Source organism: Anomaloglossus baeobatrachus, chromosome 6 (genome assembly GCF_048569485.1).
Source record: "Anomaloglossus baeobatrachus isolate aAnoBae1 chromosome 6, aAnoBae1.hap1, whole genome shotgun sequence".
In the NCBI taxonomy this organism is placed as follows: Eukaryota; Metazoa; Chordata; class Amphibia; order Anura; family Aromobatidae; genus Anomaloglossus; species Anomaloglossus baeobatrachus.
The window spans coordinates 59,658,003-59,681,872 of record NC_134358.1 but is presented as its reverse complement, the minus strand read 5'-3'; the positions used below and the strand labels follow the sequence as shown (position 1 = coordinate 59,681,872).

The following is a 23,870-nucleotide window of genomic DNA, read 5'->3' as shown; positions in this document are numbered from 1 at the left end:
GCACAAGGTAAGTTTGCACAAAAAACATCCAAACTCCAAACCTGAGCCCTGTTTATTAAGTTGGTGTTCGGGTTCAAATACCGAACCTTGAGTTCACTCATCTCTACTCATATGCTTTAAGTTACTGCAGATTTAAGATTCCTCACATTGCACACACTGGGTACTGTGATGATTCACTGGTTACAGAGCCGTGAACAGTGGTCATGTAGCTGCGAGTTGGCGATATGCATACTCTCAGTCAGAATCCGACTAGAGAGGTGTGTCCTAGTTCATTGCAAACATATTGAGCGAGGCTACTGCCTATAGCCAGATTCTGGGTGTGAGTATACTAATTGCCTATTCGCGGCCACATGACCGTCAACCCGGGCTGTGTAACCAATGAATCCTCACACTGCACAGTGCCTGTAATGTAAGGATGCTTAAATCTTCAGTAACATAGAGTGACTACAGACCTATGGATTTAGACCTGACATCTCCTTTAAGTATTGAAAAAGCCCCTGGTCATTTGGCATTGTTCCATGAATATTGAAGGAGTAAAGCTCAGTAATTTACAGACCACTGTATTTAATCTTCTAAAGGGCACGTTACATGCGTCGATTTATCGGGAGATATGTCGTCGGGGTCACGGATTATGTGAGGCACATCCGGCATCGTTTGCTACGTCGTTGTGTGTGACACCTACGAGCGACTCTGAAAGATCGGAAATAGGATGAAAATCGTGGATTATTGACACGTCGCTCATTTTTAAAAAATTGTTCATTTTGGGGAATCAGCCGACATATTGCTCCATTTGACACCCTGCCAACATCGAACAACATTCAAACGACCGCCTGGGTTCAACAATATATCATTGATCGCTGATGCGTCCATTTTGAGATCGTTACGTGTAACATCAAATAAACGACCTATAAGCGATACCGGCACATTGTAAATCCGATCTGAGCGTGTCACGTCGCAAATGCGATCGCACGATAAATTGTAACGTGTAAAGCAGGCTTTAGCCTGTCTTGTTTTAGGCCTTGTGCCACAGGGCTGTATGATGGCTGATGTGGTACTGATATTAAAGAAAAGGAAGAAGATGGATTCATGCAACTACCGGCAGGTAAGTTTGACAGCAGTTTTGGGCAAAAAAATTTAAGTGCATTATAAGAGATGATAACAATAAATATATTTATATAAACATACTTGTACTGACCTGGGGAATCATATTGACAGGTGAGTTTTGCCATATAGTGAATATGGTAAATGAAAATCCCAAAAAACATTGTGGCTTTGCACTTTTTTTGCAATTTCACCTCAAATGGAATTATTTTTCCAATATTCTAGTATACTGTGTGGCAGAATGAATGGTGTTATTCCAAAGTACTTGTCCCGCAAAAAAACAAGCCATCATGTGATATATTGATAGAGTAATGAAAACGTTATGGCTCTTGGAAGAAGAAGAGGAAAAAAAGAAAAATGCAAAAATCGCCCAGCAAAGAAGGGGTTAAACTTAATAAATGTAGAGTAATGCAACTAGGATGGAGTAATCTTATTGTTGTGTATACTTTAAATGGAAATTTACTTGAAATTACAGAACAGGAGAAGGACTTGGGTATTCCGGTTACAAGTAAGCCATATTCACTCTCAGGCAGCAGTTGCAAAAGCAAGTAATTGAGATAAAATCTATCACTTGTAATTTTATCACTTGGTAATTTTGTCTTAAATATGGGAACCAGTTTTGGGCTCCACATTTTAAAATGGATCTTGAGAAGTTAGAGTCAGTTCAAAAGTGGCAACTAGCTAGAAGGCCTCCCATATGGTGAGAGGATCAAAAAGGGGGTTTGTTTAGCTTAAAAAATAGATGCCTCAGAGGAGATCTCATTTATATGTATAAATACATGTGTGATCCATACAAAGGCCTGGTACATGACTTATTCCTTCCAGAAACCCAAAGGACCAGGAAGCATTCATTAAGTGTGGAGGAAAGTGGATTTCGGTAGCTAAATAGAAAATAGTTCTTTAGAGTTATAGCATTCAGATTATAGAATGTCCTACTGCAAGATCCAGTAATTTGTCACGAGTGTGTCACGGGTGACACAGTAAAGTGGTTTCTGGCCATAGAAGGTCACAGCGTTTGGCTGCACAGAATGCTGCCTGACTTTCCATTATTCCTGCTCTCTGTATTCTTTGGTGTAGGTAGCTTTCATGCTGGATTCATCTTTCTACCTTTTGGACCCAGCAGGAGCTCAACTTTCACAAAGCTGCTGATCATCAGTACTTCCTTGGTATTTAAATAACCCTTCCTTCTTTTGGACTGGTGCTGGTAATATTTTTCTTTTCCTTCAAGCCTTAGTTGCAAGCAGGTGGCTTGTACTCTCTGTGCTATCATGGCTGAAAACTCTGTTAAACTTCTACACGAGTCATCTAATGATAAGTAGTTCATGCTTTTCCCCCTGTGTGTCCCCCTTGTGTCTTCTATAGTTGTTTAGTGGGGTTGACGAAGAGCTCATCATTATTATTATTGTTATTATTAATATTTATTTCTAGAGCACCATTGATTTCATGGTGCTGTACATGGGAAGAGGTTACTTACAGAATACATATATGTTACAATAGACAGACTGGTACAGAGGGAAGAGGACCCTGCCATTGTGAGCCTACATTCTATAGGATTTTGGGGAGGAGACTGTAGGTGGGGTGTTGGTCGGGCAGCAGTATCGGCACGGTGCTGAGGCGACAGCTCCGACGGTGGTGACGCAGTGGGGTCATTGGAAATTATAGGCATTTCTGAACAGATGAGATTTCAGGTTCCGAATGAAGCTTGCAAGAGTGGCAGATAATCTGACGTGTTGAGACAGTGAATTCCAGAAGACTGGAGATGCTCAAGAGAAGTCTTGGAGGGGGTTGCAGGAGGAGCGAATGAGAGATTAGGAGAGAAGGAGATCTTGGGAGGTCTGGAGGAGACAGATTATGGACGGCTTTGAAGTTCAGTGTTAGTTTGAATTGGATGCGGTGGAGAATTGTAAGCCAATGGAGGGATTTGCAGAAAGGAGAAGTGGGGTGGTGTTGAGAAGAGAGGTGGATCATTAGGGCAGCAGAATTAAGGATGGACTGAAGAGGTGCAAAATGGTTAGCAGGGAGGTCACAGAGGAGGATGTTGCAGTAATCAAGGCGGGAGACTAAGAGGGCATGCACTAGAATTTTTGTAGATTGCGAGTTGAGGAAAGGGCGGATTCTGGAAATATTTTTGAGTTGAAGATAGCAGGAGGTGGTGAGGGATTGGATGTGTGGTATGAAGGACAAGGCAGAATCGAAGGTCACTTCGAGGCACCAAACTTTGGGTACTGGGCAGAGCGTGATGTTGCTTATTGTAGTAGATAGATCAGTTAGGGAGTGTAGGTGAGACGGAGGACAGATGATCAGTTCAGTTTTGGCCACATTTAGTTTTAGGAAATGAGAGGAGAAGAAGGAGGATATAGCTGATAGACACTCTGGGATTCTGGTCAGCAGAGTTGTGACATCTGGGCCAGAGAGGTAGATATGGGACTTTATGAGTTGTCCCAGGACAAATGTACAGATGGAAAATAGTAAGGGTCCCAGGACTGAGCCTTGAGGGGCTCCAACAGAGAGAGGGGGCGGGTAGAAGAGGTTGTGCGGGAGTGAGAGACACTAAAAGTGAGGTTGGAAAGGTATGAAGAGATCTAAGAGATGGCAAGATCTCTGACACCAAAGGAAGAGAGGATCTATAACAGGATGGAGTGGTCGACAGTGTCAAAGGTTGAGGACAGGTCTAGAAGTAGGAGTATAGAGAAGTGATTGTTAGCTTTGTAAGTCATTTGTGATTTTAGTCAGGGCAGTTTCAGTAGAATGATGTAAACGGAAGCCGGATTGTAGATTGTCAAAGAGAGAGTTAGATAAGAGGTGGAGGAAAGTTTAGCATGGACGTGCTGTTCGAGGAGTCTTGAAGTGAACGGGAGTAGCGATAAGGGGCTATAGCTGGTAGTAGAGGTTGGGTCGAAGGAGGATTTCTTTAGAATGGGTGTGATTATTGCATGTTTAAAAGCAGAAAGGAAGATTCTAGAGGTTAAAGATAGGTTGAAAAGTTAGGTTAAGACTGGAATAAGCATAGTGGTGAGGTTGGGGAGGAGGTGGGATGGGATGGGGTCAAGTGCGCAGGTGGTGAGGTGCGCTTTCGAAAGATGTGTGAGCACTTTATTACAAATTATGGGGAGGGGCAGTGATCTATTATATGAAGGGGCTGTGGTGATTGAGCAGAGAAGACTTTCCTGGTTTGGTCGATCTTATCTTGTGTGTCTTAATATGTGGCAAAGTCTTCTGTGGAGGTGAGGGAGGTTGGTGGGGGCAGTGGTTGCATCTATTTTGTATTTAGGGTCCAGCACTAGGGGTACCTAGGGTCAGGTATCCGGCTCAGCGCATAGGTGCAGACACTATCTAGGGTGGTGAGGGACCCCAGGGACCAGCAGCAGGTTCGGTCAGGGGTCACCATCTTCCCTCTCCCTAGACACAGGGTTTCCCTTCCCTTTCGCCGTGTGCTTGGTACTATCCTGTACCTAGCATGACATAATTATAGTCATTTTCTCAGCAGTTAGAAAAGAGCTGGAGCTTTTCTCACAACAAATGTAATTGTGGGTTAGAAATAATCTAGAGATAAAAAATGGATAACTGGTAGAGAACGGTTGACCTTGATAAACCTATATCTTTTTTTCAACCTATTTTATTATTTAAATAACAATTAATAGAAATAAATAAGTAACTATAAAAAAAGTTTGGGAAAAAAAAATTAGTAAATCATTAGAATATCTGTAATGTAAATAGCATCACAATATTATAGTCACAAAAACCTGCAGGTAACATCACCGAATATGTGTTTTCTTTGCCTACTTTTTTGTTACTTTGAATCCTTTAATACAATTACTACAAGCTAATGTCGATGCTATTCTCTACTCAATACTGTGATTATATGTGTAACACAACAGATCTGAGGCAGTTGTCATGATTAATTAGCCATACTCCCATACGGATTAGTTGTGGGATTTGACTGTACTGCCTCACATTATTTTCAGTACTGTTTGTTCCAATGAACAGCTACAAACCATATATTACATACATAATTATGCAGATATTTAAACACCCCCGTTATTACCAGTACAATGAACCTTTATTATGTTATTAAAGCTGATCTTCCATCCAAGTTATTGGAATTCAGCTAAAGGCTTTCATATGCAGAACACATAGGTGGTCATTTTCCTACGAGGTAAAGTAGTAGTGGAGTAAAAGAGCAGTCTAATTCTCTGTAGATATAGAAATCCTGTATATTCCACTACTACCAAAAACTAAAAAAATGCAATTCATGAAGTATTGTATTCTTCGGTTTGTAAGATGCACCTTATTATAAGATGCACCCCAAATTATGAGGAAAAAAAAAAAATGGGGTCCGTCTTGCAATCCGGTGGTCTTTTACCAGGGGGGTGGCCGCAGTGATGGAGTGGGGTCACATGAGACAGTGCAGGTGGTGGAGTAGATCGATGCAGTGGGTGGTGCGGGCGGTGCGGGTGGTGGGTGTCCCAAATGCTGTGAGGTAGGCAACTTCAAGAAACTGTTGGTGGTGCAGGCTTCAAAGGAATAGCACCTGGAGTCGGCGCGTGCACAGATATTGGCTCAAAGGCAAGCCAAGATCTCATCTGCGGATGCGCCTACTCTGGGCGCCATTTTCCTGAAGTCAGCCACTGTGAAATTAATGGGCCAGTGGTGGTGCGTACTCAGATGAGATCTTGAGCCGAGAGCTCCATCTGCTCATACGCTGCCTCCAGGCGCCATTATTTGAACCCCGTACTGCCAATATTTTCAGGATGCTCCTCCCTCACAGCCCACCACCTGACCACTTCCCCAGTATTGCCCACTGCATTGGCCCCAGCATAGCCCACCGCACTGGCCCCAGCACAGCCAGCCACACCGGCCCCAGCACAGCCCGCCACACTGGCCCCAGCACAGCCCGCAACAAAGGCCCCAGCACAGCCCGCTGCATTGGCCCCAGCACAGGCCACCGTACCGGCTCCAGCACAGCCCGCCGCACAGGCTCCAGCACAGCCCGCCACACCAGCCCCAGCACAGCCCACCACACAGACTCCAGCACAGCACGCCACACCGGCCCCAGCACAGCCCACCACACTGGCTGCACAGCCAGCCACACAGGCCCCAGCACAGCCCGCCGCACAGGCCCCAGCACAGCCCGCCGCACTGGCCCCAGCACAGCCAGCCGCACCAGCCCCAGCACAGCCCGCCACAATGACCGTAGCACAGCACCTGCCTCCTGCGAACCCTCTCCATCACCTCCTGGTAAGGTGCATTCAGATTATAAGATACACCCTTCATTTTCCTCCTAATTTCTTGGGAGGAAAAGTGCATCTTATATTCTGAAAAATACATTACATTTTAAAATGCTATCCTCATATCAAGAATCACTTTTTTTTCTCAAATTGTATCTTAAAGTCAATAAACCCAACTATTACAGCATATAATCAAATAAATGTTATACCAGTCATCCAAACATGGAAAGTAAAAAAAAAGTCGGGGGCCATGGGCCTCATATGGTAGATTTTCACAGACATAAGAAAAAAGTCCAAGCCAAAACATAGTTCCTACAAAAAGATGGAGACACACATTCTAAGAACGGAAAAGTATAAAACACTTTAATAAATATCAAAAGATACATATAACAATACGGTTAAAAAAATCAACATAAAAAATGTCAGGGCTCAAATATACAGAGTCATAATAAAGAGCATTGAATAGAAGAGCAACAACCATTTATCAAAAAATGCAGTAAAAGAGTAAAGACAAAATCCCTTTCGGCGCTTCCGGAGGATAATTGGATTATCAGTGCAAGTTTGCAAAAACTTCAAGAACAAGGGTTTATTAAGGGTTCAATAAAAAACGGACAATTACGGACAACGCGTTTCAGCTAACAAAAGCCTTCATCAGGTGTAGTTTACATTGCTGGTATTAAGAAAATCTAATTTATAGACTGATCTGTCTATGTGTGTGATGTAGGCGGGTATGAGGAACATGGGTGTGTACTTCCAATTAGATTATCACTCCACCTCGAAGAGGTAAATGGTGGTTCTTGTGCTGAAATCCTTATATGGATCATGTGTAGGGGCAAGCAAATATTGCTGCTATGCATGAATGATACAATTTATGAATGAAAAAGAATAAAAATTCTAATTGTTAATAAGGAAAATTTTGGTGTTTAAAATATGCGGTGATATAAAACACATAATAGATTATTCAGATTAAAAACACAATTTTTTTTTTTTTTTCTTCCCTCTCCCCTTCCTCCCTTTCTCTTTTTTCCCTTTTCTCTCCCTTTCCCCTTTTGCTCCTCCCTTTCCTTCCTTTTTCCTTTAGAGAATAGTTTAAAATTCATGCACTTATATAAAAATCACTTCCAGATATATTGCATTTATAAATAAGAGACAAAGAGAAAAAAAAAAAAAAAATATACATATACATTTAGACATTCTCTATCACATCGTTCAAACCATCTGGGTATAAGGTTTTCAGCTTAAAAATCCAATAGGACTCCTTCCTATTTAATTTTTTAAAACTGTCACTATCGTCCTCTGCAATTCTTTCTACAGGGGTCACTTTTATATCAAAATTTTTTTGATGTTTGATTAACAGGTGTCTGGAGAGACTATGTTTAAGAAAACCTTTTTTTGCATTGTGCCTGTGGCCATTCATGCGTGACCGCACCGTTTGTGTGGTGCGGCCAACGTACTGAAGACCACAGTCACAGCTGACCACATAGACTACATGGTCACTGTCACATGTTAGATGTTGATTAATATTAATTTTCAGCTGTGGTCAGCTGTGACTGTGGTCTTCAGTACGTTGGCCGCACCACACAAACGGTGCGGTCACGCATGAATGGCCACAGGCACAATGCAAAAAAAGGTTTTCTTAAACATAGTCTCTCCAGACACCTGTTAATCAAACATCAAAAAAATTTTGATATAAAAGTGACCCCTGTAGAAAGAATTGCAGAGGACGATAGTGACAGTTTTAAAAAATTAAATAGGAAGGAGTCCTATTGGATTTTTAAGCTGAAAACCTTATACCCAGATGGTTTGAACGATGTGATAGAGAATGTCTAAATGTATATGTATATATTTTTTTTTTTTTTCTCTTTGTCTCTTATTTATAAATGCAATATATCTGGAAGTGATTTTTATATAAGTGCATGAATTTTAAACTATTCTCTAAAGGAAAAAGGAAGGAAAGGGAGGAGCAAAAGGGGAAAGGGAGAGAAAAGGGAAAAAAGAGAAAGGGAAGAAGGGGAGAGGGAAGAAAAAAAAAAAAAAAAAATTGTGTTTTTAATCTGAATAATCTATTATGTGTTTTATATCACCGCATATTTTAAACACCAAAATTTTCCTTATTAACAATTAGAATTTTTATTCTTTTTCATTCATAAATTGTATCATTCATGCATAGCAGCAATATTTGCTTGCCCCTACACATGATCCATATAAGGATTTCAGCACAAGAACCACCATTTACCTCTTCGAGGTGGAGTGATAATCTAATTGGAAGTACACACCCATGTTCCTCATACCCGCCTACATCACACACATAGACAGATCAGTCTATAAATTAGATTTTCTTAATACCAGCAATGTAAACTACACCTGATGAAGGCTTTTGTTAGCTGAAACGCGTTGTCCGTAATTGTCCGTTTTTTATTGAACCCTTAATAAACCCTTGTTCTTGAAGTTTTTGCAAACTTGCACTGATAATCCAATTATCCTCCGGAAGCGCCGAAAGGGATTTTGTCTTTACTCCATTACCCACGTGGGAGCACCTGTTCAGTACTCTCATTGTTTTTCCCGAGGATTCGTGCTGCATACTGGAGAATTAATAAGAGAGTTGATCCACTACACGGATCATACTAGCGAAAACAGAAGAAATCTGCACGGTGAGTGTAAAATTCGTATGATCATTACAATCTGTGTTTACGCACATCTACACTTAGATTTGGCGCCCCGTTGTCCTCTTCTTTTTTTCTTTCCTTTATTCTGTGAAAATGCAGTAAAAAAAATGGTAACAGTTGGTAAGACAGTAGAGCGAGTTGTAGCATAGGCCATATATAGTAGTGAAAAGTGGCTGTACTAGTGTCTATCAGAATAGTTAATGTACTCCACAGAGCATATTCAAATACATTGTGTTTACCCGTTATTCAATATGTCCTGGTGTGAACCCATCAACCCCGTGTTTCGCATGGGCTTCCTCAAGGGTTTTGTATAACTGTGTGTGCGCATCCATCTGATATAGGACTTCCCACAGATACTGTTATATCACTGTAGCAGTGTATGCACACTAGTGCCCGCACTATATCAGGATAATTTCTGGTCATCCAGATGACATGGTGGGTAATATCACTACTGGATGCCATCAATGATACACAGGGCGAGCTATAACAGGCATGCACACCCCCTCTTATTTTTGTTAGCAATTTTTCAGTTATAATGAAGATATTTTCTTTTTTATATTTTTGCTTGTAATATTGTATCTTTTTCTTTGGCACTTAATATACATTACAGTATATTTGGCACTCTGTTTTTTGTCTTCTAGGGTTTCTTTTAATGCCCTAATGCTAAATAGCGATCACTGACTACATATCTGGCAACTTTGCTTTTTTACTCACTTCTAATATGGACATCACGGAAGTGATGCATGCACACATGCGCTACTTATGTGATCTGACAGTATTCATCCATGGGAAGTCATGTATCAAATGGTGTGTACACAAACTTATACACAACCCCCTGAGGACGCCTATGCGAAACACGGAGTAGGCGGGATTAAACTACGACATTTTATGTAATGGGTAGATAGGTAAACATCTCTGTGTGGTGCATGAACTATTCTGATACAGTCACTTTTTACTATTATATATGATCCATACTATAACACACTGCGATTTTCTCACTTATATAAGTTCTTACAGCACTTCAAATTTGTATATTCTTGCATTTTCATGCTGTCTTACCAACTGTCACCATTTTTTTACTGCATTTTTTTTTATAAATGGTTGCTTTCTATACAATGCTCCTTGGTATGCCCTTGTATTTTTGAGGCTTTACAGTTTTGATCCTGTTTTTGTAACTGTAGTGTTATAGGTACCTTTTACTATTTAATAAAGTTACATGTTTTACACTTTTCCATTATAGGAATGAGCGTCTCCCTCTTTTTTCGAGGAATCTCATAATTAAGTCAAAATTATAACAAAATAATAACATAAACCACAAACAAAAATAAGAAGAAAATGTTTAAAATAATACAAAATTAAAAAATGTATGATCATTTACAAAAAAAAAAATCAAACTAATAAAATGCTTAAATATATAATAATAGCTAACAATAACTAATAATAAAAATAACTAATAACTTTTCAAACATATTTTTTATATATATATATAGATATATATATATACACGAGTATATATATATCTATATATCTATATATATATATATATATATATATATATATATATATATATAGATATATAGATATATATATACTCGTGTATATATATATATATCTATATATATATATATAAAAAATATGTTTGAAAAGTTATTAGTTATTTTTATTATTAGTTATTGTTATATATATATATACTCGTGTATATATATATATATATATATATATATATAAAAAATATGTTTGAAAAGTTATTAGTTATTTTTATTATTAGTTATTGTAAAAATAACTAATAACTTTTCAAACATATTTTTTATATATATATATATATATATATATATATATAAAATATGTTTGAAAAGTTATTAGTTATTTTTATTATTAGTTATTGTATATATATATTGTATATATATATACCAACTCTTCTTCAGATATCTGCTGCAATTATTGAATGGGAACCTTATACTTTTACTTTCAGTGGATAAAAATCTGTCTTATTAATAGTGTGGAAACAAAAGTAGGAACTTTCTACAAGACAGAATTCTAATAACTGCACTATGCAAAAAGTCTCCTATTGGAGTAGCATTCCCAAAAGTCAATATCGACCCTTTAAAGTATTTTGTCACATGACTTACAGTAGGAAACCAAAGTAGAAATTGTGATTGTAGACACATGTTTTGAGAGAATTATCCATCGTCAGTGCAAAGCAAGGGAAGTGGTTTGCTGAGTGAGAGTCTTTTGACAGGCCCTTCATCAGTGCTTTGCACTGATGAGAGGCAAAAATGTGAAACAGATGTTTGTCTGTTTAAATTCCAATGGCATTGCATGGGCTGAAAATCTCCCTATGCCTTACTGGTGCTCTACATAAGGAGAAATGTAACCACTTAAGGCTGCTTTACACCAGACAATCTATCGTGCGATAGATTGTCGGGGTCACGGTTTTTGTGACGCAAATCCGGCATCGCTGGCGATGCCGACCTGTGTGACACCTCCTAGCGACGCAGTATCGCTCACAAATCGTGAGTTCTGTACTGCTCGTTAGGTTCCATAATATCGTTTAATTTAGTTGTTCATCGTTTCCGGGGTAGCACACGTCGCTCCGTGTGACACCCCGGGAACGATGAACAGCAGCTCACCTGCTTCACGCGGCCGCCGCCGGCTATGTGAAGAAAGGAGGTGGGCGGGATGTTTACGTTCCGCTCATCTCCGCCCCTCCGCTTCCATTGGCCGGCGGCCGTGTGACGTCACTGTGACGCCGAACATCCCTCCCACTCCAGGAAGTGGACGTTCGCCGCCCACAGCGAGGTCGCACGAGAGGTAAGTATGTGTGACGGGGGTTACTGACTTTGTGCGACACGGCAGCGATTTGCCCGTGACGCAAAAAGGACGGGGGCGGGTACGATCGATTGTGAATTTGGACAATCGGTCGTACCGTGTAAGGCCCCCTTCACACGTCCGTGAAAAACACGCACATGTGTTACGGGCCGTTTTTCGGGTCCGTGTCCCGTTTTTGTGTCCGTTTTTATGGTCCGTGTGGCACCTGTGTGAATTGCGTATGCTAGCCGTGTTTGTGTGTAGAACGTCCGTGTGTGCGTGTGGAATTAACGTGTATGTGTACGTGTAATGTCCGTGTGTAATGTCCGTGTGTGTGATGCACAATGTCGTTTATAAATGTCGGCTGACAGCAGACAGAGTTGCGCGATGAGAATGAACTCGGGTTAACTTCACGCGACTTCATCCTCATACCGCGGCTCTGTCTGTGTCGAGTACTGATTAGCGGTCACCTGTGAAGGATTCACCGGTGACCGCTAATCCCCCGAGTGACTGAAGTTTCCCCCCCTCTCTCATACTCACCGTTCCTCGATCCCTGGCGCGGCGCTGCACGGCATTCACACTGCTGCGGCGGCTTTTACTATTTTGAAAAAGCCGGCCGATCATTAAACAATCTCCTATTCCCTGCCTTCCCCGCCCACCAGCGCCTATGATTGGTTGCAGTGAGACACGCCCCCACACTGAGTGACAGGTGCCTCACTGCACCCAATCACAGCACCCGGTGGGCGTGTCTATACTGTGCAGTAAAATAAATAAATAAATAAATAATTAAAAAAAAACGGCGTGTGGTCCCCCCCAATTTTAATGCCAGCCAGATAAAGCCATACGGCTGAAGGCTGGTATTGTCAGGATGGGGAGCTCCACGTTATGGGGAGCCCCCCACCCTAACAATATCAGTCAGCAGCCGCCCAGAATTGCCGCATACATTATATGGATCCAGTGACAGCGGGTAACCTCAGTGACAGCTCAGCTGATCGCGCGGCTGTCTTCATTTGCTGTGTGGAGGTGACAGGAGCGGCGGTGTCTGCTGCAGCTCCGGTCACCTCCATGCAGCAGAGCTGGACGCGACGCTGGACCATCCTGGATGACGCCGGACATGGAGGGCTTTTTGGGGCTGATTAAATTGTTGAACCAGGGTATATGTGTGTGTTTTTTATTTCTAATAAAGGATTTTTTCTGGTGTGTGTGTTTATTTACTGTAATTTACAGATTAATCATGAAAGGAATCTCGGGGAGACGCCTGACATGATTAATCTAGGATTTAGTGGCAGCTATGGGCTGCCATTAACTCCTTATTACCCCGATTTGCCAAAGCACCAGGGCAAATCGGGAAGAGCCGGGTACAGCCTCAGAACTGTCGCATATAATGTATGCGGCAATTCTGGGCGGCTGCTGACTGATATTGTTAGGGTGGGGGGCTCCCCATAACGTGGAGCTCCCCATCCTGAGAATACCAGCCTTCAGCCGTATGGCTTTATCTGGCTGGCATTAAAATTGGGGGGGACCGCACGCTGTTTTTTTTTAATTATTTATTTATTTATTTTACTGCACAGTAAAGACACGCCCACCGGCTGCTGTGATTGGGTGCAGTGAGGCACCTGTCACTCAGTGTGGGGGCGTGTCTCACTGCAACCAATCATAGGCGCCGGTGGGCGGGGAAAGCAGGGAATAGGAAATTGTTTAATGAGCGGCCGGCTTTTTCAAAATAGTAAAAGCCGCCACAGCAGTGTGAATGCCGTGCAGCGCCGCGCCGGTGATCGGGGAACGGTAAGTATGAGAGAGGGGGGAAACTGACTGACAGACTGTGAGAGAGGGACAGAGAGACCGACAGAGAGACTGACAGAGAGACTGACCGACGGACTCAGGGAGATTGACCGACATACACAGAAATAGAAGAATGGCCGACATCACTAGAAATAAAAACACCAAACGGACACGGACTATATTTAGATGCATACGTGTTTACTAACGTGTGTGCACATACCCATAGACTTTCATTGTGTCCACGTGTGCGTGCTCCGTGCAGATAACGGACATGCATCCGTGCAAAACGCAAACACATACGGATCACGGACACGCACACACGGACATAATGAAATAACGCACGTGTGACCACAATCATAGATTAACATTGGTGCACGTTTGGCCGTGTCTCCGGTATATACGGAAACGGACCAAACACGCACGTGTATCACGGACGTGTGAAGGGGGCCTAAAGCAGCCTTTAGACTTTGACTACTTATATAAAGTGTTCACCTATATTATCTACAATTTACATGGTCTTTTTTCAGGGAAATAAAGAAGTGCTGGTCATCTATATTCAAAACGTTCTGCACTCATTTAATTGCATATTAACACAGGCCAACAAACAATGACAACTTATCCGGCACCCGTAAATCTTTGAAACCGCGCAAATACAGAGTTTTACAATCTGGATCTGCTCAGCCATAATAATAAGGAATGAACGATTGCTACAGACTGATTGCTGCCAGTTATGATGATTATGATGAAGGCACAAAAATGATATCAGTATACGAACAAGCCTTCTGTTTGTTTTGTCCAGTAGTTGCTGGCATATTTACATAGCTGATAATCCCGGACAAACATTCCTATTAACGCTCATTCGCCAACTGTTATCTCATCTTTAAGGGAAATAAGATAGATTTCCATTCTCTGGAAGTAAACAGAATGAGAATTCCCATACATATCCTTTAACCCCCTTTAACCGTCGAGTTAATTTTGACCTTCATGGCCATGCCAAATTTTAGATATCTGACTAGTGTTAATTTATGAGGCAATAACTCTGGAATGCTTCAACGGATCACAGTGATTCTGACATTGTTGACAGATTGTACTTTATGATATTGCAAAATTTAGGTTGTTTTTCGCTTTTGTTTGTGAAAATGTCAGCTTTTTTATCCAATTTTTTTTTTTTAAATCACAACTTTCAAATTCTCAATCTCTATATCCTTACACCGTTAATCATGCTGTATATAATAATAAAAAAATAATATTTTCAATATGTCTACTTTACATCTGCATCACTTTTATAATATGATTTTTTTGTTAGGATTAAAGAAGGGTTAAACGATCGGCAGGAATATTTCATTTTTTCAAAAAATCTGTTTCTTTAGGGATCTATTCAGATTTAAATGGACTTTAAGGGGTGTTTACAGTATATTAGAAACTTTCCCAAATTATATCATTTTAAAAAACTGTACTCCTCAAAAATATTTCAAAACTGCTGTGAGGGAACTTTTTAATCCTTCAGATGCTACATAGAAATTACTGCACAATGGAAAGAAAAAAAATAATTTATTTTACTTCTAATAGCCCCAATTTTTTTTAACTTTTACAAGAGATAGCATCTTAATTTGATGATACCCCACATGAGGTCAGAAGCCTCTGTTTGGAGAAACAGCAGGGTACGGAGGGGAAGGAGTACCCTTTGGGAACAGAAATTTGAGTGAAATTGATTGCGGGAACCATGTAATTTTTGCAGGGCCCCTAAGGAACCTAAACAGCAGAAAGCTCCTTAAAGTGACCTCATTTTAGAAATACACCCCACAAAGATTGTATCAAGAGGTGTAGTGAGCATTTAAACTTACAAGTGCTACATTTAATTTAACAACATTAGTTCACCATATTGAACATTTCGACTTTTTTCACATATAAAATTGTGCTAACCCCAAATTTTTCACTTTTGGAAGAGGTACAGTAACATAAAAAAAGTGGACCCTATACTTTGTTACCACTTTCTTCAGAGCAAAGTGATACCCTACATGTAGTCAACAGTTCTGTTTGAACACATGGCAGGGCTTAAAATGAAAGAAACAACATTTGGGATTGATATTTATCACTGGAATAGATTGCAGACACAATGTGTCACTTGCAGAGCTCCTCAGTTACTAAAACGTTTCCTATTGGAAGCTAGACCCATCAAATAATCCATCTAGGGGTGTGTTGAGGTTGTTGAACTCTAAGATATTTCACAGGACTTTTTAAAATGTAGATATAAAAACAAAATTTACGTAGCAACTTTTTCGACCACGCACGGCTAACTACCAATACCTATGAATGTGTTTGCGTAATATTCAGCAGGCAATTAAAATTACCCAGAACTTTTTTTTAGCTACTTCCCTAGGATTTTTTTAGGCCAGGCACTAACAAAAACAATAGCTAAATGTGTTTGCAGATTTTTCACCAGGCAATTAAACGTGCCAAGAACCACTTTTTAGACACTTAACTAGCTATTTTTTTAGGTCAGGAACTAACAATTAACAAGACCTATGACTGTGATTGCATTCTATTCAGCAGACTGTAATATTTGCAATACTTATTTACATGTTTCACTTGCAACACTTTAGTAGGCCCTACAAGTACCAATCCCTACTTCTATCATGAAATGTGATGATATGTGGCTTACACAACTTTCACTACACTGCATGTCGCTATAGTAAACTGTCGCTCTCCTATCTATCTGTACTACCTAGCATATTTTCCCTAGCTAAGCTGACTGTCTAGCAGCATGGGCGGCAGCAACTCTTCTAATGTTTTACGTTTACAAAATGGCGCCTAGCCGACATGTCCATGATTTATATGCACACGGACATGTCACTTAGGCAGCCAATCACAAAAACCCTTCTGTTTGAACCTTGTGGCTGTTTGCTGCAGCAACATCCACAAATAAAGTTATGAAAAAACTGGCTTCTCCAGAATCCCCGCCTCCTGAACTGATTTTACATATACCCACATCTAACAACACCAAAATCATATCCAAAAGTAGAAAATGTTATTAAAAAAGCATTTTGGAAAGGCAGCCAGCATTTGGGGGTAGAAACCAAACAAAAACAAATGTTACCGCCTTTTGGAGGAGGGGCTTGGGTTTTCCGAGCCCAAATATATCAGCTCAGGCTCGTACCAAATTTAAAATTGGTGAATCTTTACCAAACCGTTTTGCTTAACTCTACTGATGAGCTGCCGTGCCACTGGGGGCTTTCTGAAGTGAACATTTTTTATTTTTCAGTCAATATGGTTATGTGAGGGATCATTTTTTGTGGAATGAGCTGTGCTTGTAAATTAAACCATGAGTTTTACCATACAGCGTACTGGAAAACGGCAAAAAGATTCCAAATGTGGAAAAATTGCAAAAAAAAGTGCAATAGCACTATAGTTTTTGGGATATTTATTCACTGTGTTCACTATATGGTAAAACTGATATATCAGTGTGATGCGTCAGGTCGGTGCGAGTTCGTAGACACTAAACATGTATAGGTTTACATTAATCTAAGGGGTTTAAAAAAAATCAGAAGTTTGTCTGAAAAAAGTGGCATACGTTTTATGCCATATTTCGTGACCTGTAGCGTTCTCAATTTTCGGGATCTATGGCTCAGTGATGGCTTATTTTTTGAGTCTCAAGCTGACATTTTTACCGGTACCATTTTTGTACAGATGCTACATTTTGATTGCCTGTTATTGCATTTAGCGCAGAATTTGTGGAGACCAAAAAACGTAATTTTGGCGTTTGGAATTTCTTTGCCGCTATGCCGTTTACCAATCAGATTAATTTATTTTATATTTTGGTAGATCGGGCATTTTTGAACGCGGCAATACCAAATATGTGTATATTTTTTTATTATTTTAACCTTTAATTTTCACTGGGGGTGATTTGAGCTTTTAGGTTTTTTTATTTATTTTTTTATTTTTTAAAACTTTTTTTAAAACTTTTTTTTTATTTTACTAGGTTCCCTAGGGGATTATATGGATCAGCAATCTGATCGCTCTGCCATATCTGCTGATCACAGTTACACGGCTGTGAACATCAGATATGCTCATTTCCTGTCTCACCCAGCTCTGACCCGGTTGAAACAGTAAGTGAATCATGTGAGCTACAGGAGTCACCACATAACCCTGTGCTACCAATGCAACCACCGGAAGTCACGTAATCATGTCACATGACATCCGGTATCGGTGGTATGTAAACGTTTACCACACTCGCGATTATAATGGCGCTGTCACTTATTGACAGTGCCATTTAAGGGGTTAAATGGCACGGGCGGATAACGATTCCACTCGTGCCTAGCGGACACACATCTCAGCTGTATAAATCAGCTGAGATGTGTTCCGATCTCTTGCTGGTGTCGCCGGCAGCAGAGGGAGATTAACCCTATGACCGCTAGGACATAATTTTACTGCCCGACGTCTTTAAGGGGTTAGTGATATAAATATAAAAAATATTGCCAATTTTTTAAAATAAAAAAATACATGTAAAACAAAGCACTGATTTAAACAATAGCTTAAAGTTAAATCTTTTCCAAAAATCCTCATGCTTTTAAGTAGCAAAGTTCAAAGATTAATTTTTTTAGTCTTGCTATTAACTGAATATATAATACTTTACCTTACAATATTGCCAAGGTCGACTTCAATTACCCAAGTGCAGCGTAGATTGTTGTCATAAGGAAAAGGGTATCCAGGTGATAAAATTCGACCCGATGACTCTCCCTTGAAACGGCCACCACATTCAGCTGGTGTGAAACAATAAATATTCAATCAATGTAATACATAGTGATAAATTGTTTATAGAAAATGTATGTCTATGGAATAACTTTTAGCTTTTAAATTTTTTTATATTTTGTTTAAATTAATCCTTCCTTATTTTACTTTTTGGTTTTATACAATATGCAAGAAAATGATAATCAACCTATTTACTAACCTTTAGTTAATATAGACTTAATTTTTGTAACATTAAAATTGCCTTGAACTCTGCACATTGCAGTAGTAAGTTGCGTCACATTTATGTGCTTTAAAAATATACAAACTTTTGTATACCTACCAATACAAGATGGTAGTGGGTAATCCCATGCCCTTCTCTCCCCAGTCATGCACTTCAATAAACTGCTTCCATGAAGTGTGTACCCGGGGTTACATCCATAGATGATGGTGCTTCCAGCAAAATGTCCCTGGTCACTGATTTTGTATCCAAATTGTGGCACTCCAGGGTCTTCACAATGTGACAGTTCAAAACCTGAAAAGAGGGTAAAACAAATCCTGTAACTACGGAGGCATTTTCAAAATTTTTGTTCGAAAAATTTCCAACATTTGTGATGCTATGTTAAAAAAGTATGGATGTGGTCAATTATTTTTCAAATAGGGTATATTGTTTGTGTCTGAGACTTAAAAATTGCAAAAATGGTTTTTAATTACTCTTAAAGGGCTGGTTCACCCCTTTTCATTGCTGGCCACATCGATATTATGTTGAGAAAAAAGGTTTCTCTCAAATACCTTGTGTTGGCAATAGTGCCTGAGAGTGGCGCTATTGTGGTCAGCTGACCCCCATCGCATGACCCTCAAGATCCGTGGCCTCTGATGTCCAATGATGTCAAGTCAACTGACATGGGCTGCAGTCTTCCAGAATGACTGGGCTGTGGACACAGCCCAGTGACACAGCACAGCATCTCCCTGCTCTCTCCTCCTTCACTGCAGAGACCCGCAAGCAGGAGCAACGCTGGGATGTGTTGAGTGGTGAAACGCCGCCCACAGCCCAGTGACTCACATAAACTGGGGACGGTCGCGGTGATGTCAGGTCAAAAGGAAATTGATGTGACATCACCGGACATAAGAGGTCACGGAGCCTGGGGGTTATGTGAAGGGGGTGAGTGGACCGTAACAGCACCACTCACAGGCACTATTGCCAACACAAGGTATTTGAGAGAAACATTGTTTCTCAGCATAATATCGATGTAGCCAGTAAAGAAAACAGGTGATCCACCTCTTTAAATGGTTAGAACATAATCAAGTGTCTTTGACATCTGTACAGTCATTTCATGCCTTAAAAACAGTTCTAGGCTTACTTCCGAACATGAGTCTGAACTCTGAATTAAAGGGAGAAAAAATTACCAAGGACACTCTACTAGCATGTGTTGGAGAACTATTGAGAAGGCCCTTTACTTTCAACAGCTGATAAGCAGCAGAAAATAAGTAACACTATCTTTGACGAGAAGTCTGTTAGTTTTGCTGAGCTGATAGTATATGCATGAAGACTACGCCAAAGCATGAAAGCTCTCCATGGCTATCTATCTAGTCTGGCAAAGTGAATGAGTAGGTTCAATGCTTTATTTCAAGACTTCCTTCCTTAGTGCAGCTTTCAGGTGTATTATACTTATTTTCATGTAGAATTGTTTTATGATTACTTAGCTAAAATTCAAATTAAACTCTCAGCCAATAAGGAGGCTGTCACTGCTTAAACAGAGATTTGTTGTTCTTTTTGAACATTCTACTGAATGGCAATAATCAGAGGCTATCTACCTTTTTGTAAGGTAATAAAATTAGAGGCATTTACTCGTGTTTCAAAAAAAAATAATATTTTTTATATATATATAATATATATATATATATACACAGACCAAAAGTTTGGACACACCTCTTCTCATTCAAAGAGTTTTCTTTATTTTCCGGACTCTGGAAAATGAAGATTCACATTGAAGGCATCAAAACTTTGAATTAAAACATGTGGAATGAAATACTTAAAAAAATGTGTGAAACAACTGAAAATATGTCTTATATTCTAGGTTCTTCAAAGTTGCCACCTTTTGTTTTGATTACTGCTTCACACACTCTTGGCATTCTCTTGATGAGCTTCAAAAGATAGTCACCGGAAATGGTTTTCCAACAGTCTTGAAGGAGTTCCCAGAAATGCTTAGCACTTGTTGGCCCTTTTGCCTTCACTCTGCGGTCCAGCTCACCCCAAACCATCTCGATTGGGTTAAGATCTGGTGACTGTGAAGGCCAGGTCATCTGGCGTGCATCCCATCACTCTCCTTCTTAGTCAAATAGCCCTTACACAGCCTGGAGGTGTGTTTGGGGTCATTGTCCTGTTGAAAAATAAATGATGGTCCAACTAAATGCAAACTGGATGGAATAGCACGCCGCTGCAAGATGCTGTGGTAGCCATGCTGGTACTGTATGCCTTCAATTTTGAATAAATCCCCAACAGTGTCACCAGCAAAGCACCCCCACACCATCACACCTCCTCCTCCATGCCTCACGGTGGGAACCAGCCATGTAGAGTCCATCCGTTCACCTTTTCTACAAAGACACAGTGGTTGGATCCAAAGATCTCAAATTTGAACTCATGAGACCAAAGCACAGATTTCCACTGGTCTAATGTCCATTCCTTGTGTTCTTTAGCCCAAACAAGTCTCTTCTGCTTGTTGCCTGTCCTTAGCAGTGGTTTCCTAGCAGCTATTTTACCATGAAGGCTTGCTGCACAAAGTCTCCTCTTAACAGTTGTTCTAGTGATGAGAAGGTGTGTCCAAACTTTTGGTCTGTACTGTGTGTGTATATATATATATATATATATATATATATATATATATATATATATATACTAAAATACAGAAATACTCCTAAAATATCACCTATGCTGCCTGTGTTTTGTCAGTATACAATAAAATGCTAAATTGACCAATGTTTTAATTTTCCCCAATTGTCCCTATATCATATGGCTGAATGCTCAAACTTTGACTGAGTTAAAATACAGCTTAGATGCCTGGATTGGATCAATGGAAGCAGAGTATACTTGCTCATGTTTACTTTTACACAGGACTGAAAATAAACCAACTAAAGCTCATGCAAACTGAAAGCTGATGTAATGTGCTCTATAATGTAGACTTGACCTTGACCTTGACCTACAACTGTAGGTCAAGGGTATATTTTTGTAAGTTGTTGCTCATGTTAAAATATGAGCAACAACTTACAAAAATACATCCTTGACCTACACTTGTTTCCTATTATCTCAGGGTATCCTGAGACGTGTAATACAAGTTGACCAGAGGGAATGTTTTTCAGCCTGTCAATAGTTTTTATAGCATGTCATGATAATGGCTTGACCTTGAATTTTAAGAAACTGGAATCCTTGAAGGGGTAGTGCAAAATACACATTAATTTTTCATCCTAAATCCCTATCTACTTAATGCCATCGTCTAAACTATTTTCTAACATATGTAAAATAAAAATTCCCTATCCTTTCCTAACTACACTATCTGACCGCTTTTCATTATTTTTATTTTACTTCCTTTTTATGATGCTTTTTTTGAGCATCTCAATGTCTACAGCCTCTGCTCCCTCCCTGAAACAAAGCATCATCAGTGACGCTCGTTTCAGGGGCTGGGTTAGTCCCTGTGTAATGTGTACTGTGCCATGTGCACAATGATATTGTGCTCTTTCGCGGGCTGAAATAAGTAGTAATGATGAGCCATCATTAGAGTGCACTATCAGTGTCCATCGTCAGAATGCCCAGCATGCAGAGACCAGCGCTACTCTTGCAAGTGCATTTGCATTCAGTTTCTGACTTGTTGCTACCTATTTGAGCTAGCAAGAGAGTGTAATCTCATTGTGCAGATCACACAGGGACTGAATTGAAAGTCACTGATGACACTTCATTTATTGGGAGCATAGGCCTCTGTAGACACTGCTGTCTTTGCCCCCTGATGACACTTTATTTCAGGGAGAGGGCAAAGGCTGCTGCAGTGACCACAGCCTCTGCCCCCTGATGATGCTTTGTTTGCATACCAAAGCATGCACTGAGCTTGTTAAACAAAGTGTCATCAAAAAGTAAGTTACAAAAAAAATTAAACCAGTAAGATACTACAGTTAGAGAAAGATATGGATTTTCTTAGTCAAGTATATTAGAAAATAGTTTAGATTATATCACCAAATAGATAGGGATTCATGATGAAAAATGTGTATTTTTGATCACCCTTTTAATGAAATTCACACACAAATGAGGGTGGTTATTAGTAGCGATGAGCTAGCCTCTAAAGGCTCGAGTTTGGTTCATAGAATGGAGGCCGCGTTTGAGTTCGGCTCGACAAACCGTTCAACAAACCTCTCGAACCCCATTGAAAACAATGGGAGGCAAACACAAACAGATAAAAACACCTAGAAAACACCTTCAAAGGTGTCCAAAAGGTAACAAACAACTCCCAAGACACCACAAACACATGGGAAAGTGACAAGGACATCTACTAATGCGAAAACAAAACAGCTGGATGAGGAAAAAAAGAGGAGGCAACACAGATATAGGCATGGCATGCCCTTCTAAAATCATGTAAAACACAGCAAGTGGACTCCAAGCGGAGTCTCCCTTTTTTCCAAAAATTGGGCCACACAGACACCCCTTCAGTGGCATCACTTGTGCCCCATTTGCAAACTTGACAGGTAGATTTGCATCAAGCACATTCAAAAATACGCCAGCCTTAACTGTCCCCAGGATGACACCGGGGTAGGTAGCAAAGTCTTTCCTGAACCATGACTTGTTCATATTGGCTTGTTTTTAAAAACACAGCAAGGGGACTGCAAGCAGAGTCTCCCTTTTTTCCAAAAATTGAGCCACACACACCACTTTAGTGGCATCACTTGTGCCTCAGTTGCAAACTTGACAGGTAGATTTGCATCAAGCACATTCAAAAATACGCCAGCCTTTACTCTCTCCAGGATGACACAGGGGTAGTAAAGTCCTTGCGGATCCATGACTTGTTCATCTTGATGAACGTTAGTCTGTCCACATTGTCACTGGACAGACGCGTGCACTTATCTGTCAGCACACACCCAGCAGCATTGAAGACACGTTCAGAGACAACGCTGGCTGCGGGACACGACAATATCTCCAAGGCGTAAGTGGCGAGCTCAGGCTATTTTCAAGATTGGAAGCCCAAAATGAGCAAGGCTCCAGTTGCAAAGTCATGGCATCAATGTTCATTTGGAGATACTCCTGTATCATCCTCTCCAGCCGTTGACTATGTGTCAGACTTCTTGTCTCTTGTGGCCTTGCATTGGATTGTCTAAAAAAATTATGAAGCAATTCCATAAAATTGCTGTTACCAGCACCAGATACGGTGTTGCTGGTACAGTTTGACTGATAATGATGAGACAGTCCCATGTTTGGCAGGTTACAACTGGGAGATTCACACCGTGCACCATTGGTGTTTGGTGGAAAAGCTGAGCTAAGATTGAGTAACAGCTTCTGCTGATACTCCTGCATACGTAAGTC

At 40.3% G+C, this 23,870-nt stretch overlaps 1 protein-coding gene across 7 annotated transcripts in view; it reads right to left on the bottom strand.

Moving 5' to 3' along the window:
- The window catches only part of CSMD3 (CUB and Sushi multiple domains 3), a 2,007,504-nt gene that overhangs the window by 772,363 nt on the left and 1,211,271 nt on the right, over nt 1–23,870 (bottom strand). For all 7 annotated transcript variants that reach the window (XM_075352941.1, XM_075352934.1, XM_075352935.1 and 4 more), the window contains 2 exons: nt 18,654–18,845; nt 18,219–18,345 (listed from right to left, as the gene is read on the bottom strand). In XM_075352941.1, the coding sequence (XP_075209056.1) occupies nt 18,219–18,345; nt 18,654–18,845 (319 nt within the window). The remainder of the gene's footprint in view (nt 1–18,218; nt 18,346–18,653; nt 18,846–23,870) is intronic.